General features: G+C 41.3%; 1 protein-coding gene across 1 annotated transcript; it reads left to right on the top strand.

Annotated features, from left to right (window-relative positions):
* The first annotated feature begins 1,378 nt into the window (after nt 1-1,378).
* Nucleotides 1,379-13,161, top strand: c2h1orf159 (chromosome 2 C1orf159 homolog). The gene is made up of 9 exons (XM_056274924.1): nt 1,379-1,427; nt 1,737-1,817; nt 1,910-1,994; nt 4,409-4,504; nt 4,610-4,666; nt 10,203-10,337; nt 10,582-10,607; nt 10,759-10,783; nt 11,235-13,161. The coding sequence occupies exons 2-9, from the start codon at nt 1,746-1,748 to the stop codon at nt 11,336-11,338; spliced, it is 600 nt and encodes a 199-aa protein (XP_056130899.1). The 5' UTR covers nt 1,379-1,427; nt 1,737-1,745; the 3' UTR covers nt 11,339-13,161.
* Nucleotides 13,162-20,942: the final 7,781 nt, after the last annotated feature.

Raw genomic sequence — 20,942 nt, 5'->3', positions numbered from 1 at the left:
CATAACGTGTATAGCATCACTGTGGTGTGAAGCTGCTAAACTGTGTTGGAGCCGGTCTGTCAAATCCATTATTTGTTGGCTTTTGCAGTTCTGTGTGATGTTGGCCAGTTCACGTAGTGAGCCTTATTTTGAAACCTGCATTCAACTGTGCTGTGTGATTACCTTAGGATGGCATTGTTGTTAGTCTATTCCTACTCAAGTCACCTTATTATTTATCATTAATGACTGGTGTGCTGTCTGCTGGGATGGTTTTCAGTGAATACAAATGTTGCCATATTGTAGAGTCATACACTGCCTTGGGATAATTTAATCCATTGTTTCCTTGTCTTGTGATTTGTGAGTGAAATGGCAGTACTTGGGCTATTGTTGGTATGGCTATACCAGCTGAGCAGGTATGGCTATACCTGCTCAGCTGGACTGGTTAGTCACCCTTTGACCAATAGGTGTGTGATTATGGTGTGGTAGATTTCACACGCCAGCTTGACTGGATCTCAAAACAATTAAGGTGGGGTTCAATGGCTGCGTGGGGTGGGCGTGCTATGTGTGTGTGGGAGGGGGGGTCAGTGCCCAGGGGCCCCGAGGGATTCTAATCCAGCCTTGGTTTTGGAGTCTTCAATGACAAAGCCCTTCAAATACAAATGTTTGAAAAGGACATCTCTTTCATTCTGATTCTGATTTCACTTGATTGCTACAGTATGTTCAGAACAGCGGTCTTTCATCGTTTTCCCACACATTAATGTAATCTTCAACTAGACTTTTTGCTCTTCAAGAATCATAAAGCCGATTAGAACCTAAATTAACTTGAACAACGTCATCAGCAACCCTGTTTTGATCTGAAAAGGTCATGAGGCAACTTTCAGTGAAGTGTATGTAGATGCTTAATACGAAATTCATAGAGTATCTTGCTATGAACCACAGTGCGATATGCCACATGTAAACCTCATATTAACATAAATATTAATAATAATACAAGTAATAAATAAATAGATACATTTCTCGAGAGTTCCAGCCATGTTTAGAATCCGATGCCTTAATGGCAGTCCACTGTCTGCTAATAGTAGGGTAGTTCATCCGAAATCAATCAACTTTGCAAGCTGGCTGCTTCCCATTGTCTGTGTTACTAACTATTCGATGTTTATCCATTTTTATACAATGCTAATTATTTAGGATGAACGGCTTTATGTTTATATGGATTCCTGTAAGAATGCCGCATCATTTCCGTTACAAACGCCGCAAGCAACTTCTCCCCACTCCAGGTTTTTGTATGTGGCTTTTAAGTTGAAAAGTCAAAGCGGAAACAGGCAAAAGGAGCCCCGCCAGTGTTTACATTCGCGCAGCTGAACCGTGTGACAACTGGACTAACCGCGTCAGGCCCTAACCGGCGGCTAACGCCAGTCCGCGTCGAAGCGAGTCCAAAACTTTTATCGGTAAGAAGTTTTTTTTTTTAGTGCTTCCCGATATTCAGTTTTCAGATATTCAGTCCGGGCGAAAATGTGAGATTATTGATGTCGTTCAGTAAATTTGACCTTTTTAATTCACGTCGTACGTTTGCAAGCTAACTACCGCTAAACTTTGGGAGTACCATTTGTCTGAGCCCCCTAACGTGTGGCTAACACGAACACCGTGACAGGTGTTTGCCAGCACAATAAGCTAGCAGCTGGCTGACTGACTGTTGTAACACTGCCATTTATCGATGCTTAGGTGTTGTCTAATGTAAGTCTCTCTGATCTCCCAAGAGGTCAAATATGGCTCTGTCATTCCTTTTGGTCTTTGCGGCAACTGTGATTCTCATCAGACCCGAGACACCTGTCACCAAGGTAGAAGCTGCACGCTCACACAGCAGATTGGATAACTTGTTTGTTTCGCTCAACGTGACGTTATTAATGTGTGGATCCCATTTCGACCGCAGGCTCTTCGTCACAGTTTACTTGAGTGCTGCGGTGAGAAACTGAAAGCGAACAGCTCGTGTTCGAACGACACTCGCTGTGAACCAGGTAAACAGCTGTAGACTTCTCAAGAGTGTGTGTCAGGTTGTGAATGAACAAGCTCCCGAGGAAAAAGAGTGTTTACAGCTATGTGAATGAAATCAAATCACTCGATTTGCTGCTGTGCTTCATAGATTGGCCTCTTTCTTTTAAAGAGGGTGGCCAGTCAGTGTCAGCATGTGCTTGCCACAATGGGTGTGGCAAGCACATGCTGACAAGGCAAAGCTGGTATTTGGTCAGTTAAGATTTTAACTGGTTTCAGAAAATCCAGAGCGAATTCAGTTTAAACAGTACCATTTACGTGTCCATCACTTAAAATAGTGCATGGTATGGATTGTATTTATGGGTAGGCGGTTGAGTAAGGTGATACAGGTTAAAATGATCATTAATGATTTGCAAATGCACTCAGGAGGGGTGCTACATTTAGTTCCTCACCAATTTTAGTTAAACAAGCCATTCAAATTCTAAAGGTCAAAATTCTTGACTAATCTTCCGAGGAAAGAGGACTAGATTAGAAAAAAGATGGAAGAATGCATTTACGGATAGGTTGTCAGGAGAGGGGGCCTGTGTGTTTGATATGTCTTTATGCATGCTCAATAATCCAGGTAAGAAAATCAATGTTGAAACAGTTCATCTGGACACAACGTTTACTGACAGAAACGTTTCATCACTCATGTAATTGACCTCTTCAGTCTAAACTGACTGCAGGTATCCCCACCCTTATAAACAATACAGTTGCGTAACGATCGAAATTAATGAGCTGTTTCATATGCAAATAGGCGTAACCATTAACTAGAGTTTCAATGGCCATGTGTGTGTGTGTGTGATATGTTTCTTTGAGAAACTTCAATTGGCCAAACCATTACTGAAACTCCGGATTGTGTCTAGACATTAAACCAGATTATATTACACCTGTTATTAAAATGCATCTCGGATGTCCTCATTGACAGCCAATTGCACTGCCTCACACAAAAAATATAGATAACCATTTGCTAACTCCTTGCCAAACTTGTTCAAAGAAGGCGGAATCAGTTCATCTGGATACATTTATAAACTACAAAATTATAAACGTATATTATTATCAATGTTATATCCAGATGAACTAATTCAACCTTATTTGATTTTCTTACCTGGATTATTGAGCATGCATCAAGACTCCTTGCCAAACATTTAAGATTTTGAAAGCACGCTGCCTTTACTAGGCAGGCTGTGTTCACTGTGGTAAATATATTAATCAAGTTATGTTGTTACTTAGACTATATACTGTTGAAATTAACTCAAACAGTTTTCCTCAACCTTTGAGATAAAGAAGAAGCTGTCTTATAGACATGCCAAAGGCTACTTCAGAGGAGAAGGCAGTTTCATGCAGCTGTTTTTATCAGTTTTCTGTGCCACTACTATCAGGATAACTATTTGGATGCAGGATTGTGGCATTAACTGAGAACCTCTGCAACGACAGATGAAATAAATGGTAACTAAAATGGATATCATTGTTTTAAATGCCCTACTGTGTTTTAGGTTCCCTTCAGTCATCCAGCTGTGTTTGAATGCCCACACCATTGCTTAGTTACATAAATGTTGATTCTGGATAATAAACATAGTTCCATTTAGACCTCATTAAAATGTGGTCACTGGGCAGCCCTGAGCAACTGTGGAGGTGGTTTGGTCACTCAGACAGTTTGTCACTCAAGAAGCAAGGTGTTTTGAGTCCTGTGGTAAATTGGTAAAATGGGCTGTTGGCTCACACCAGGCTAAAGTGGTGAGCAAGGGAGCACATCTGTAAAGTTCTTCAAAGCCTTAGTCATGTCTGATACTCAAGGTGACTTTCTGAGCCCAGTTCACATGTCGGGATTTCATAAGATGACATTCTGTGGTTGTGCTAAATATAACGATACACAAACGGCTCGATAAACAAAGCATGCTTATCTACAAGCCAGAGCGTTTTTATAATCCCATGGCTCTTCAGTACAGGAAACAATAAGGTTTTGAAAGGCAAACAGAAGGTAATTAAGCACAGTTGTTTTAAAGTTTGGTAAACTTTGCCTTAGAATGACTGGTACTCTACTACCAAATTGGTATTGATAATCGAATTAACCTCAAATAATTCAACCTCATACTCTTTATATAGATAGGTAGATAGATAGATGTAACTCGTACAATTAAAGATAAAATACATTATCCCTGCAAACAGAATGTGTATCTCTTTGACAGCAATATACCCTGTTTAAAAACCAGGGATTACGCTGCTGTTGCAGCCACAATGGAATGCTGTCAGGTTTATTATGGTATAAACATGTAACTTGAGTCAAAAGTATTATAATTGCCAGAATGCCGTACTTGAAATCTATCACACAGGCCTATACCTTTTCCCAGAAAAAAAACAAAACTTTAAATTAAATTACATTCTTATTTTAAATTCCTAGGATGCTACTTGCGTGTCATTGAGAACAGCAACACCATTTGCATACACTGTGATTCAGCAACGGTGGACCTGGAGAACTTAACAGCTTGCAGCTACAGTAAGTATTGAGAGAAGGTCGATGAATATTTTTTGGCCAAAAGAAAGCTTGCATATTACATGGCTTTGGGTTTTGACTTTTTCCCCTTGTATGTATGCTCACTAGATTACACTGTGGAGAGAAAAAATCATACAACAGTTACTACTGTCATTCCTAAGATTGGTAAGTAATGTGAAAATTTGATTGAGACTATATTTTCAAAACCTGTTATTATTGTAGTTAATACTATTAATGTCATGTTAAAGGATAGGTTCACTTTTTTTTGCCTAAGTCTGATTAAAATGTCAGGGATTCAGATACCATTAAATTTATATCTGTATTCAGCCAAGCTTAAACACCTCAGAGCACATACTGCCCATCCTATAGTTCTTAATATGGTTAATGTATGGTATGAGGTAAAGAAATATATGAATAAATTTAACGCCTTGTCACAACTCAGTCCAATCTGGGGCAATGTTTCATTTAAACCAGGCAAGTTGGATGCTGGATTCCAACTATGAGCAGAGAAAGGGCTAAGCAAAATATCTGACCTTTATAAAGAAGATGTTCTAATGTCTTTCGAGGAAATCTCTTTAACATATAACATCCCAAGAAAGCATGTTTTTAAATACCTGCAATTGAAGAGTTTTATTTTTTCAATGCAAAATCAGTCATTGGTAATTCCTGAGCTTTCATCCTTGGAAGAAATTATTAACGAAAATTGCAACAAGGTTTGATTTCATTAATGTACAACTGGCTTGCATTTGGCTCTAATGAGACCTCAGTATCCAAACTTGATGCATGGAGGGTAGATTTAAGAGGACATTTCAAATAATGACTGAAACATATCCTGTGAGAAGGCTCAGACACGAACAGACAGCACTAATTTAAAGTTACTTCAATATAACTGGTTGATGCGGACTTATATAACCTCTGTCAAATTGAATAAATATACCTGACATGTTTTAAATGAAATGAGGCTCAAGGAACATTTATACAATGTATTTGGGAGTGTGACAAAAGTAAGAAATTCTGGAGGGAGGTGATCATATCAATTCAATTTTATTTGTATAGACCAATATGACAAATTACAAATTTGCTTCAGTGGGCTTATCAGCAACACAACATCCTGTCCTTAGACCCTCTCACTGGATAAGGAACAACTCCCTAAAAAAAAAAACCTTTAACAGGGAGAAAAAATAGGAAGAAACCTCAGGGAGAGCAACAGAGGAGGATCTCTCTCCCAAGACGGACAGCGTGCAATAGTTGTTGTGTTTACGCAATTTACATAATACAACACTGAAAGAGGATAACAGAATTATAATGGATCAATACAATCATGATCATTTTGTCTGTAAATATCCCACTAGACTCCAAGATGATATTGTTACACGTGTATCCAACAGATCTCAATTTGAGAATTAAAGAATATAAATTTATTGATTTTGCTATAATGCAGGCAAAATGATTGATAGCTTTGAACTGGAAGAACACTGTTGCACCTACAGTTGGTACATGGATTAAGAATATGGTGCACTGTATGTCAACAAAGAAAATAACATATACCTTGAAAAATAAAATGGGTGTTTATGAAAGAATCTGGAAACCATTCATTGATTTTATAAAAGATGAAGCTATAGGGGAGCTCTTACAGGAGGAAAACGTAGGACAGGGTACTTAAAGAATGTAGGGTACAAAGGTAAAGCGTGTACAAGCGTCTATGTACAAACCCCAATTCCAATGAAGTTGGGACGTTGTGTAAAACGTGAATAAAAACAGAATGCAATGATTTGCAAATCCTTTTTGACCTATATTCAATTGAATACACTACAAAGACAAGATATTTAATGTTCAAACTGATAAACTTTATTGTTTTTTGCAAATATTCACTCATTTTGAATTTGATGCCTGAAACATTCCAAAAAAGCTGGGACAGGGGCAACAAAAGACTGGGAAAGTTGAGGAATGCTCAAAAAACACCTGTTTGGAACATTCCACAGGTGAACAGATTAATTAGAAACAGGTAAGTGTCATGATTGGGTATGAAAGGAGCATCCCTGAAAGGCTCAGCCGTTCACAAGCAAGGATGGGGCGAGGTTCACGACTTTGTGAACAACTGCATGAGCAAATAGTCCAACAGTTTTAAGATCAACGTTTCTCAACGTACAATTGCAAGGAATGTAGGGATTTCATCATCTACAGTCCATAATATCATCAAAAGATTCAGAGAATCCGGAGAAATCTCTGCACATAAGCGGCAAGGCCAAAAACCAACATTGAATGCCCGTGACCTTCGATCCCTCAGGCAGCACTGCATTAAAAACCGACATCATTCTGTAAAGGATATTACCACGTGGGCTCAAGAACACTTGGGAAAACCATTGTCAGTTAACACAGTTCGTCACTACATCTACAAGTGCAAGTTAAAACTCTACCATGCAAAGTGAAAGCCATATATCAACAACACCCAGAAACGCCGCCGGCTTCTCTGGGCCCGAGCTCATCTGAGATGGATTGATGCAAAGTGGAAAAGTGTGCTGTGGTCTGACAAGTCCACATTTCAAATTGTTTTTGGAAATCATGGACGTCGTGTCCTCCGGGCTAAAGAGGAAAAGGACCATCCAGATTGTTATCAGCGCAAAGTTCAAAAGCCAGCATCTGTGATGGTATGGGGGTGTGTTAGTGCCCATGGCATCATGGGTAACTTGCACATCTGTGAAGGCACCATTAATGCTGAAAGGTACGTACATACAGGTTTTGGAGCAACATATGCTGCCATCCAAGCGACATCTTTTTCAGGGACGTCCCTGCTTATTTCAGCAAGACAATGCCAAGCCACATTCTGCACGTGTTACAACAGCGTGGCTTCATAGTAAAAGAGTGCGGGTACTAGACTGGCCTGCCTGCAGTCCAGACCTGTCTCCCCTTGAAAATGTGTGGCGCATTATGAAGCTCAAAATACGACAATGGAGAGTCCGGACTGTTGAGCAACTGAAGTCGTACATCAAGCAAGAATGGGAAAGAATTCCACCTACAAAGCTTCAACAATTAGTGTCCTCAGTTCCCAAACGCTTATTGAGTGTTGTTAAAAGGAAAGGTGATGTGACACAGTGGTGAACATAACCCTGTCCCAGCTTTTTTGGAACGTGTTGCAGGCATCAAATTCAAAATGAGTGAATATTTGCAAAAAAAAACCCCAATAAAGTTTGTCAGTTTGAACATTAAATATCTTGTCTTTGTAGTGTATTCAACTGAATATAGGTCGAAAAGGATTTGCAAATCATTGTATTCTGTTTTTATTTACATTTTACACAATGTCCCAACTTCATTGGAATTGGGGTTTGTATATCTTTATTTTGTTTGTTTGAGGTACCATGGAATTGTACGATTGATTTTGTCATACAGTGGTGTGAAAAAGTGTTTGCCCCCTTCCTGATTTCTTATTTTTTTGCATGTTTGTCACACTTAAATGTTTCAGATCATCAAACAAATTTAAATATTAGACAAAGATAACACAAGTAAACACAAAATGCAGTTTTTAAATGAAAGTTTTTATTATTAAGGGAAAAGAAAAATCCAAACCTACATGGCCCTGTGTGGAAAAAGTGATTGCCCCCCCCCCCCTGTTAAAACATAAATTAAGTGTGGTTTATCACATCTTTGGAAAGCTGAGTTCAATTTCTCTAGCCATACCCAGGCCTGATTACTGCCACACCTCTTCTCAATCAAGAAATCACTTAAATAGGACCTGCCTGACAAAGTGAAGTAGACCAAAAGATCCTCAAAAGCTAGATATCATGCTGCGATCCAAAGAAATTCAGGAACAAATGAGAAGCAAATTGAAATCTATCAGTCTGGAAAAGGTTATAAAGCCATTTCTAAAGCTTTGGGACTCCAGTTAGCCACAGTGAGAGCCATTATCCACAAATGCCGAAAACATGGAACAGTGGTGAACCTTCCCAGGAGTGGCCGGCCGATCAAAATTACCCCAAGAGCGCAACGACGACTCATCCAAGAGGTCACAAAAGACCCCACAACAACATCCAAAGAACTGCAGGCCTCACTTGCCTTAGTTAAGGTCAGTGTTCATGACTCTACCATAAGAAAGAGACTGGGCAAAAATGGCCTGCATGGCAGAGTTCCAAGAGGAAAACCACTGCTGAGCAAAAAGAACATAAAGGCTCATCTCAGTTTTGCCAGAAAACATCTTGATGATCCCCAAGACTTTTGGGAAAATACTCTGTGGACTGACGACACAAAAGTTGAACTTTTTGGAAGGTGTGTGTCCCATTACATCTGGCGTAAAAGTAACACAACATTTCAGAAAAGGAACATCATACCAACAGTAAAATATGGTGGTGGTAGTCTGATGGTCTGGGGCTGTTTTGCTGCTTCAGGACCTGGAAGACTTGCTGTGGTAAATGGAACCATGAATTCTGCTGTCTACCAAAAAATCCTGAAGGAGAATGTCCGGCCATCTGTTCGTGACCTCAAGCTGAAGCGCACTTGGGTTCTGCAGCAGGACAATTATCCAAAACACACCAGCAAGTCCACCTCTGAATGGCTTAAGAAAAACAAAATGAAGACTTTGGAGTGGCCTAGTCAAAGTGCTGACCTGAAGCCGATTGAGATGCTGTGGCATAACCTTAAAAAGGCGGTTCATGCTCGAAAACCCTCCAATATGGCTGAATTACAACAATTCTGCAAAGATGAGTGGGCCAAAATTCCTCCACAGCGCTGTAAAAGACTCATTGCCAGTTATCGCAAACGCTTGATTGCAGTTGTTGCTGCTAAGGGTGGCCCAACCAGTTATTAGGTTTAGGGGGCAATCACTTTTTCACACAGGGCCATGTAGCTTTGGATTTTTTTTTTCCCTTAATAATAAAAACCTTCATTTAAAAATTGCATTTTGTGTTTACTTGTGTTATCTTTGTCTAATATTTAAATTTGTTTGATGATCTGAAACATTTAAGTGTGACAAACATGCACAAAAATAAGAAATCAGGAAGGGGGCAAACACTTTTTCACACCACTGTATGTTTTATATTCATTTTGGCTCTAAATACAAGGGAAATGTTAAGAGAGAACAAGTGAGTGTTGGGATGGGGGCATGTTTTGTTTGTTTAGGAAAGTTAAAATTTGTAATGTAATTTGTTGCATAATAATGCTGACGAATGTACATTGAAAAATAATAAAGACATTGTTTAAAAAAAATGTCAGGGATTGTACAGACAAAAAAACCCCATTATTGCACCAATATTCAGAAACTTACCGCTTTGCTGAATCTTCTTGCTTCTTTTAAAAAAAGGAGATATTTGACAAACAAATAATGATAAATGAAGTGTTCCTGATTCCTGATATTTCGTGGTTTTGAATTGCACCACTGGACAGTGTTGAAGCCCAGTGAGAAGACTGAATAAAGTGATGCATTTCTCAATACTGAAGCGATCAGCAAAGCATCGGTCTGTACAATTATAAATAATGTCCAGCAGCATTTAAGTGAAGTCTGGGTTCCAAAAAAGTGAACCCTATCCTAAAGCAAAGACATACTGATCTTTTGCACTAGCTTAATCATTTAAAGAACTTGTTCTACTGCTCTTATTTATGTGTTATGTACAAGCACGTTGGCGCTGTGTGAAATAATACATGTCAGGCGTTCCCTTAAGTTATCCGCCACTGTCATCAGACATTTCATAGTCTCATCTCTGTCTTGGAGCAGGAGGTCCAGGTGTGGCGGTCTCTCTCCTCCTGGGAACTCTGTTGATCAGCCTGTTTCTGATTCTCACCGTCGCCTCCTTTTTCTACCTCAAACGTTCCAACCGGCTCCCGAGTGTTTTCTACCGCCGCAACAAAGGTAAGGGAGACTTACTATTGCAGTGCGCCGACATTATTTATGTAAGTTTAGGTTTTGTAAAAATGCTTTGTGATGATGTTTGACACGTTTTGATCCTTAATTTCCACCTCATTACCTCTACACAAGCACAGTGCTGAAGTAGTAGTAGGAAGTGCTCCGTAAATCATCACCCTACAGTTATATAGTCAATGTGTTTCATTAAAGAAATATGTAATGCTGGTACTTTTTGTGTGTACTGTTACAGCCTTCATATTCCAACCAAGTGAGACAGTAAGTAAATACCTTTTTGTTCTAAACCTAATTAGACACTACACTTGAAGACTTGAATAAGAGATGTTATTTAAGCCAATGTACTGCAATCTTTACTTCACAGCACTACAAAGGGGTTCATTGTCAAGTTTTGTGTTTCTTTTTTCCCCAGGCTGTCATGATTCCCTCATCTTCAGGTAAGAGTACTGTGCCCTTCTTGCTGTGCTCTTCTATCAAAAAAGGCTTATCATTTTTGGAAAATGTCCAACTTTGCTTCACAGTTTATATCTCAGTGTCTCGTTATTGATTAATCCAATGTGGCGAAAGGATTTATTTGGTACTATTAACGGTTATTGTTGATGATGGTTACATTTTGAGGTGAGCGCTGCCTGAGATGAGTGAAAGTCTTGTAAACATACAAATCTTGTTACTGGACATGAAAGTGCTTCACTGCATACACACAAAAAAATAACCTGTTTCCTCTGAGAACATGGGGTATAAGAAAATAGCTGCCAAGGCTATGCTCACTATGCCAAAAGAAGATAAATTAGGGGCCATTGTGTGTAGAAGAGTCAAGAATGGGTTTTGTGTGTCACTGTGTTCACAATTTTTATGATGGTTCCCATTCCATTTTATTTCTTTTCGAAGTGAGGAAGCCACGGTATGTCAGAAGAGAGCGGCCATCTGCAACATCAACTCTGAGTACGGTCACAATACCCACCGGGGCCACCACAAAAGTCTATAATGTGTAGGAGGGCTTCCAGTAGCAGCTGCTGGACTGGAAGCAAGCCTCAGGAAAGAGCTTGGTTTTTTTTTTAACCATGTAGGGTTGAAAAGACAGGTGCAGTTTACTGATAATGAAGTTGGAGCTCAACTGCTGCTGCATCTGAAAGCATCAAACATATATATATCTACTGCATTCTTGTGTGAAGGGTTTTTACTTGCTCCTTCAATTGATCCTTGGGATTTGCGAGGAAAAAAACATGGATAGTAGTCTTCAGATGATATCAGTTGGTCTTTATCACTACGTAGTCTGTCCAACATATTGATGCAGCTTCAGATTCCGTTGAATTACTAGCAAGACAAGATGATCAAAATGCCGGTATATGTCAAAAAATGTGAAACGCGACCAGTTTCTATGCCTAGCTAGCTGTGTGAGTGCGAGATTAGTGCGGCGGAAGACGCACATTGTTTGGTAGATAAGCTTTCGATAGTTTTTATTTTAGAACACGAGGCTGACGGGAAGCAGCCTTTCGCTCCGCTGTTTTTCAAGCTGTATTGAGCTTTAATGTACAGGACCTGCGCGCATCAACCATATCAGTGACTCAAGCCAACGGCGTAGTGTGGTTTCCGTCTTAACCCAGTTTTTGTAATAAAAAAAAAAGGTCACTGGCCAATATTTAACGGGAAATCCTTTTCTTTTAAAGGATTTGTTTACACGTGATATTTATTTCCAGCTTGCCATTTTGAACAATGAGTTGCACTCGTAGTAAATCATGCCGACATGCCTGTTGAGTACCAATGAAGTTCTGACGTGTTTTGGTGGAGGGTTTTATTGAGGGGTGTGATGCGCTGTATAGGATAGATGTGATGTTTAGGATTGATTGTGAAATTACCTTACATTTTTCTTTTCTTTTTTTTTTAACTTATTTTTCGATCGAGCACTCAACCAAGCTGAATGTATCATGCCTCATCGTCTGTCTTGACACACACATAATGCACCGTACCCTACTACAGTTGTGAGGACAGACGTTCTTGTTCATGTCATTGCATCCCTCAACACAAAATTTAAGGTTCTATAATCCCTTAATCAGCAAGCCTCTTGAATTTCCTTAGTAAGTTCAGATCATCTCAACGCGTGATAGTCCCCCCCCCCCCCCGCCTTTTCCAAAAGACAGACTTACCAAATGTAAATGCACTTTATTTGCCGAATGGAAACCCCTTGTGGTTTGTGACGTCACTGCCGCTGTGTGCGGCGTGATCAGATTGTAACATGACTGTAGCGATGCAAATATTACTTGATCACTGTTACCTTTGCCAAATGTTGTCTGAGGAGAAGCGCTCGAACGTCACGGTGAGCTTTAAAGGCGACCAGGAAAAGTGACTTGTGTCATCTGTGATGAATGACGGACGTTTGAATCATGTCACGTGGCCTTCAACAATTTAAAGTCATGCTCTGTTACCTGTGTCAAACTTACTGGATGGTACTTTCTTTTTACTGCCTTTTTTTTAAGCTATACTATCAAAGAGATGAACTTCAGAGTTTGTAAATGTTCATTATTCCAAGAATCTTTACCATTTTTGTTTTAAACATTATTTTGCTGTGTAGCCGTTCATAAAGATTTGATTCATGCACACCCAGTTTTATACAAGTGTGTTGTTTTTGTAATTATGTATATTAAGTATCCTTGTTTTGTCATGAAGTATGTCATAAAGATATGTATTGTTTACAGAAGTAAAGCACCTTATCTTTAATGCTCGTTTTCGCCATCGATGTTTTATTTCTTCTGTTAAAAGTGGGATTTTAATGATGGTCCTGTGTATGAATCACCATCACACACACATTGTGTTTTGATTGGGGAATAAATATATGAATAATATATAATTTATTAATATATTGTCATATTTTATATATATTAATTAATATTGATAAATAAATTGTTTTGAGAGTGGGGAATAAATATTAATATAATAAATATATAATTTATGTCATATATTTTATATATGTATTACTTAATACAGAAATAATACGTTATTGTTTGTTTTGAGATTGGTGAACAAATATATTAATAATAATATATAATTTATTAATGTATTGTACATTTTATATAATTATTAATATAGATAAATTATTGCCACATTCCAGAGTTCGCCCTTATTAGTTGTCAGTACTAACAGGATAGTAAAAAAAATTATGAATTTAGCTTCTGCTTAATATGGCACCACAAAAATAAACATGCTGCCTACTGTCTCGTGATAGCCCTAATTAGTTGACAGTCACCTGTTCCCCCTTAAGTCCTAGTTATTGTATGAGCGTTTGTGGCGGGCGTTCAATTCAGGGTCTAAAAGCTATTTGGAATACACATATCTTGTAAATAGTAAATGTCCCCACACTTTTGCAGTCACATTTTTGTCAAAAACTCACAATCCTACAATTCGGCATGCTTCTGCAGAGTATCGGCAAAATCTCGGTTCCATCGGGGGAAAAAAGTCATTTGACCACTAAAGGCCATCGACCTTTTTAATTGTGTACACGTTATATTATTGATTTTACCTCTGTTGGTGTGAGATGACTTCTATTTCTGCTATCTGAAACATCACACCTCCGGCAAGCGAGGGAAGGACATTTGTTTGCGGCTCCATGTGATGGGACACGCTACTCTATTTATAAGCGGTGCCGGAGCCAGGCCCAGTCTGACATGCAAGGACAGGCACAGGACCTTGTCCCCATAGGGAAAACACGTTCAAAGCTTTAATTTTGGACACTTTACCCGTGTCTAGCAGGTAAGTTCCTATTTTGACATAATGACTCTCAGCACATTAGTAATAAAGGAACTGCATTTTGCATATTGAACTCACATAGTACTGAAATAAAGGCAGCTGGGGCATTACACAACAACAGCTACCACTAACCTGAAGGTGAAAGAGTTGAGTTCCACCACTTTGAATGTTTTTCAGACGAGACATTTCTTGCTGTTCGGTTCATTTAAAAATCTTACTGATTGCATTGGTCACACAAGATGTGTAGAAATAATCTCTTGGAAGAGATTACTTGTGGCTACAGCTAAATGAAAATTAGAGAAATGCTTTATCATGCTTGAATTTGGTAATTTTATTTTATTTGTATTTGTATTTTTTTTTTTTTGCATTTGAACCCAGTCTGCTAAAGCCTCTGTTGGGTTTGTTTGTTTTGTTTGTTTGTTAAAATGATACGCGGTGCAATGACACAACACCGCTGAACATTTCCTATCACATCACATGGCTGGTTCTCCAAGAACAGCGAGTATTTTGGGGTCTGTTATGATCCTGTCACCGCAGCGCTCTGGTATTGCCTTGCCACTCGTTCACAGGTGCTTTTCTGAAAGCAACGTATCCCAAGATCTGTTGAATTAAAAGGATTTTTTCTAATAAGTTAAGGGTCAAGATGGTCCAATTTGCTCCCAAGCAAAACATATTTTTTGATGGTTGTCAAGTACAGGAAATTAAAGGGGTTACAAAAATTATGGATAAGTTTCAGTCACGCACACGTACTCAATATTTAATCTTTCTCACTTGCATGTGGACTCTTAGTACATCTAACCATTGATAATGTCACTTCTGAGTGTAAGTACACTGCTCAAAAAAATAAAGGGAACACCTAAAAACACAATATAGACCTCGATGAATGAAATATTTCAGCTGAAAATCTTTATTTATTAGACAGAGGAACGTGTTTAGAGCAAAATAACCTAAGAATGATCAATGGAAATCAAAATCATTAGCCCATTAAGGTCTGGATTCAGAATCATACTCAAAATCAAAGTGGAAAATGAGAACATAGGCTGATCCAACTTCTGTGGAAATTCTTCAAGACGATTCAAAATGAGGCTCAGTAGTGTGTGTGGCCTCCACGTGCCTGTATGCACTCCCTACAACGTCTGGGCATGCTCCTGATGAGACGACGGATGGTCTCCTGAGGGATCTCCTCCCAGACCTGGATCAGGGCATCGGTCAACTCCTGGACAGTCTGTGGTGCGACATCGCGTTGGCGGATGGTACGAGACATGATGTCCCAGAGGTGCTCGATTGGATTCAGGTCTGGGGAACGTGCAGGCCAGTCCATAGCATCAATGCCCTCGACATACAGGAACTGCTGACACACTCTGGCCACATGAGGACGAGCATTGTCATGCATGAGCAGGAACCCAGGGCCCACTGCACCAGCATATGGTCTGACAATGGGTCTGAGGATCTCATCCCGGTACCTAATGGCAGTCATGGTACCTCTGGCTAGCACGTAGAGGTCTGTGCGGCCCTCCAAGGATATGCCTCCCCAGACCATCACTGACCCACCGCCAAACCGGTCATGCTGGAGGATGTTGCAGGCAGCAGAACGTTCTCCACAGCGTCTCCAGACTCTCTCACGTCTGTCACATGTGTTCAGTGTGAACCTGCTCTCATCTGTGAAGAGCACAGGGCGCCAATGGCGAATCTGCCAACCAAGATGTTCTCTGGCAAAGGTCAATCGGCTGCACGGTGTTGGGCTGTGAGCACAGGCCCCAATTGTGGACGTCGGGCCCTCATACCATCCTCATGCATTCTGTTTCTCACTGTTTGAGCAGAAACCTGCACATTAGTGGCCTGTTGAAGGTCATTTTGTAGGGCTCCGGCAGTGCGCCTCCTGTTCCTCCTTGCACAAAGGACCAGATAGCGGTCCTGCTGCGGGGTTGTTGGCCTCCTGCGGCCCCCTCCACGTTTCCTGGTGTACTGGCCTGTCTCCTGGTACCTCCTCCATGCTCTGGACACTGTGCTGGGAGACACATCAAATCTTCTTGCCACAGCACGCATTGATGTGCCATCCTGGATGAGCTGCACTACCTGAGCAACTTCTGTAGGTTGCAGATACCGCCTCATGCCACCTCTAGTGGTGAGGGCACTAGCAAAATGAAAAACTAACCAAAGATCGGCCAGAAAAGATGAGGACAGGCAAATGGTCTGTGGCCACCACCTGCAAATCCATTCCTTTTATAGGGGTTGTCTTGCAAATTGTCTAATTTCCACCTGGTGGAAATTAGACAATTTACCAACAGGTGAAATTGATTCACAAATCAGTGTTGCTTCCTAACTGGACAGGTTGATATCTCAAAAGTGTGATTGACTTGGAGCTACATCGCATTGCTTATGTGTTCCCTTTATTTTTTTGAGCAGTATATATTAATCATATGAAGCATGGACTACCATCAGATTACCAGGGTCATTGATGACATTTCTCCAAATAAAATGCCTAGCTATGGGTGTCTGGGTAGCGTAGCGGTCTATTCCGTTGCCTACCAACATGGGGCTCGCCAGTTTGAATCCCCGTGTTACCTCCGGCTTGATCGGGCGTCCCTGCAGACACAATTGGCCATGTCTGTGGGTGGGAAGCTGGATGTGGGTATGTGTCCTGGTCGCTGCACTAGCGCCTCTTCTGTTCGGTCGGGGCGCCTGTTCAGGGGGGAGGGGGAACTGGGGGGAATAGCATGATCCTCCCACGTGCTATGTCCCCCTGGTGAAACGCCTCACTGTCAGGTGAAAAGAAGCGGCTGGCGACTCCACATGTATCAGAGGAGGCACGTGGTAGTCTGCAGCCCTCCCCGGATTGGTAGAGGGGGTGGAGCAGAGACCAGGATGGCTCAGGAGAGTGGAGTAATTGGCCGGATACAATTGGGGAGAAAGAGGGAGAAAAATCGGATAAAAAAAAAAAAGCCTAGCCATGCGACCTTCTAATGCAGACTTTCTAATGTTGGCCTGTTTTCAGATACGAGAGCATACGAGGTGCCACAATGGACGACCTCGATCACAGTATGCACATTGCAGAAGACGAATGGACAAGCTTCTATGAGGAGAGTGAGGAATGCTGTCTGCTGCAGCCGTCTCTGGTGAGCATTGACAACTCAAGCCTAAGTGATTCGGAGGACTTTGGGGGGCCAGGACATTCAGTCTCCGTTTTAGGCCAGAGTGAGGAACAGCAAACTAATGTTGACAACACTGCTGCCTTTCAACCGAATGCTGCAGGACTCAGCATGGCAGAAGAGTTTTGCACCGGTGATACAAAACTAGCCGCGCAAGTTAACCTGACCGGTGTGCAAGATGGACGACCAGATGACATTACTGTCAGAGTTGAAGAGGACGGTATTCTCCTGGGGAAAACTATGACTCCTGAAAATTCTCTCGTGTTGCATGGAAGCTCTGAGCTATGTCTTCTTAATTCCACAGAAAATCCCCTGAACACAAAGGCGGTGCAAGATGATGCTGTGGGAGAGATCCCAGAGGTCACAAATGACAGCGTAAAAAACAGCATGCCCATCACAGAGCAAACTGAATTCAGAAATATTCAGTGTTCAGCCGGTGATGGAGACCATGACATCTCAGTATCAACAAACTTGAAGAAAAGAGAAGGGTATACCAAAAGAGACAGCGGCACATTTGACTCAACATCCATTAAGGAACCGGAGACACTTGGCTGCCACCAAGGAGAGCTAAACAGCAGCGCTGCTGTCAGACCGGAGAAAGAACGTTGGTTTGTGACATTAACTGACAGTCCTCGCCAACAGCGGGTGCTTGCGAACACCTCCATTAAAAAAAAACGAAGAAAAAAAAAGCTTTTCAGAAACCTTGATCACGCATGCAGCAACGACAAGGAGCTTTTGCTTGAGCGTAGTTCAGAGTTGGAGATAAATAAAGCTCGTGAGATTATGGAAGAGAGGGACATTGAATACTTAATGCAGCCATACCGAAGCCCAGGAGAGCAGGCGAGTCCTGAGGAATTCCCTGAAAGCTGTCAAACAGGAGCCTCTTCACAATCACCCCAAATACACATAACCTCACTGCCTTTCGGTGAAGACGAGAACGACTCGCAGAAACTGGATAGGACTCGTATTACCAAAACAATTCCCACAGGCCAGTGCACGGACAGTAACACAAGTGAATCCCTCGGCTTAACAACAAGGTCAGAAAAACTAGTAAACCTCCCCACGTCAACATTACACGACACATTTACTCTCACGGGTGCAAATACAAAGCCTGGGGATTTTGAAAAGAGCTTAGAGCTCCTCTCCGGTCACGACTATGATTCCCGGAGCAACCTGTCAGCCACCGAATCCGATGAGAAACCTCAGCATGTGTTCACAGACCGCCTCAGCGAAAAGCAACCAGTGGAAATAAGACAGCTGTCTCAGCAACGCAACTCGTGTTTGACTACGTCAGAAAATAACTTCGTGTCGACTGAGACCGCTAAAGCTCACACTACACAGGACACCGAGGTGTACGCCCGTGACGCAAAAAGTGCAGATTCTAGCAAACCTCCTAGTTATCTAGCAACCAATTCACAGCCGTCGCTTATGGGATCCCCCTTACAAGAGCAGATGCCTCAGCAAAGTGAATGCAATAAGAGCACTGTCCATCAAGCCCAGGTTGAGCCTGCCCTGACATTTCAATCTGGTCAGAGGACTGACATAACGCAAGAGAACAACCCCACATCCGATAATGCTACACGTAGTTCAATTTCCCACGTGCCCCCAGAAACAGCTGAACTGAGAGAACATGAATCAACTACAGCCTTTAAGCTGTCAACATCTGGTAGCCTGGACGGAGATCCACATAGCTCTCCTGCTCCCGTTGTTCCCGATTTAATGGTGACTCCTTGTTCTGTGGCAAACAGTTCTGAAACATGTATTGACTCCCTGGGCCCTACTCGGCCGGTGTATGCCATCTCTGCCTTTTGGGATGAGATGGAAAAATTAACAATACGGGACATTTTACAGCTTAGGGTGACTAAAAGTCCATCTCCAGGGGAAACTAACAATATCCAAGAAACTGAAAGACAGCAGGTAGATGTTACAGATACTGAAATGAATAGCAGTCCTTCACTCAACTCTACAGACTTTCTTTTGCCTGATGCTGCTTTAGCGGACACATCAGATACTGCTGACTCAGGCTACTTCACACATCTTGATGACTCGAAGCCGGATCGCTCAAGCTGTGAGTTCTCTACCTTTTCAGATTTTGATGAAGAATACTTGCAGTTTAACAGTGGCAGTAGAAACCCGACTCCTGACCCTTGTGATGTAAATCAACAAAGCCAAATGTCAACCGACTCCCTTTCCTCGACACACGACTTTGGGGAGGAGGACCCAAACCTTGCATGGAATGAGTCATTTGTTGCCAATGAGCATCTTGCAAGGCAACATTATGAAGACTGTACTTTGAATATTTCCCTTTTAGGTGAACCTTCATGGCCAAGAGGAATGACCAAAAGCAAAAGTATGCACAATGTTCATGCTCTCAACACTGAGGTTCAACTCAAAGATGTGCCTTTGCAGTTGACACTCGAGAATGCAGACAAGTCCTTATCACCCACCAATTGTCAATCCACCAAAGATAGAATTATGAAAGTGAGTGACGGCGTTATGTTAGGAACAAGAACCCCTGTACCCATTATGTCCAACACAGATATACTAGATGAGAATTACTGCATATCCTTCCCAGAAGTATTTCAATACCTTGTCACAGAAGATGAGCAAAACATTGACTCTAGCTCTGACATTGTCTACAATTCAGAAGACATGCCAGTGGATAAAGTGTATGACTATACTCTCTGTCCATATGGATCGGAAATGCCACTCTCTCCCCTCCAGGATTCCCAACGCAGGGAGGCGAAACCCATCCCGATCTTTTCTTGTTCTCATCGTACTGTTAGAGATTTCACATTCGCAGAACTAGACTATCTTTTCCTTCCACAAGATGTATCCACTGAATCCAATCAAGAGGACAACACCTCTCCAGTCAGAATTATTCCTCACCCTCACATCACTGCTAACAACTCTGCATCCTCAGCAGCAGCCCCAGGTGGACTTCTCACCAACCAGATGGGATGGTCCGGCAGTTGGAGAAGCTTGCTCTCATTAAGGAGAATACACTTTCCTGACAAAGGTAGCGGCTGGTGCCGCTGGTCTGACGCTTGGGTAATCCCACCTGATGGCCACAAGATACCTAACAAGAGACTGAACCCAGCCATCACAACGTCTAGTGACAGAGGGATCAACTCATTCCCTTCTCCGTTCCTCAGAGAGCTAGCGGTGCGTCAGAGGGTCCTAAAGAGTATACAAAAAACCGTTTCATTATCAAGTGAGTGGGATTTTGAGACATCTTGTGCACCGATATAAGCACTACCTCCTGTTGACGTAGATATGACTATTTAAATAAAATGGCATGTCAAATATATTTGTTTTTATAGAAAAAGAGGGCCTCTTTTCTACTCTGAAGCAGTCAGATATGTGCTTGGTCTGCATTGCCGTTGCCTCTTGGGTACTGAAATCCTATGACCCGCAGGCTGCAGATGCCTGGAAAGCAGGTAAAGATTTTTTCGTCATGTAATACTCTGTTATTGTCATCGATACAATATATTTTTGCTGTAATTGTAACTATTTTCATGAGTCAAATGTATTGAATTAGTGGGCATTTTACTGTGGACACTTTCTACCATAGGCAAACTGGCATATTCGCTTAGAATTATATTAAATAACATTTTTTTAATTATTTTTAGCTCTGCTAGCAAATGTGAGTGCTGTGTCTGCTATCCAGTACCTACGGCAGTATATGGAGAAGGATCCACCTCAA

The sequence above is a fragment of the Lampris incognitus genome, chromosome 2, assembly GCF_029633865.1.
Source record: "Lampris incognitus isolate fLamInc1 chromosome 2, fLamInc1.hap2, whole genome shotgun sequence".
Lineage (NCBI taxonomy): Eukaryota > Metazoa > Chordata > Actinopteri > Lampriformes > Lampridae > Lampris > Lampris incognitus.
The sequence above is the reverse complement of the archived record's forward strand: the minus strand, read 5'-3'. Positions and strand labels throughout refer to the sequence as shown.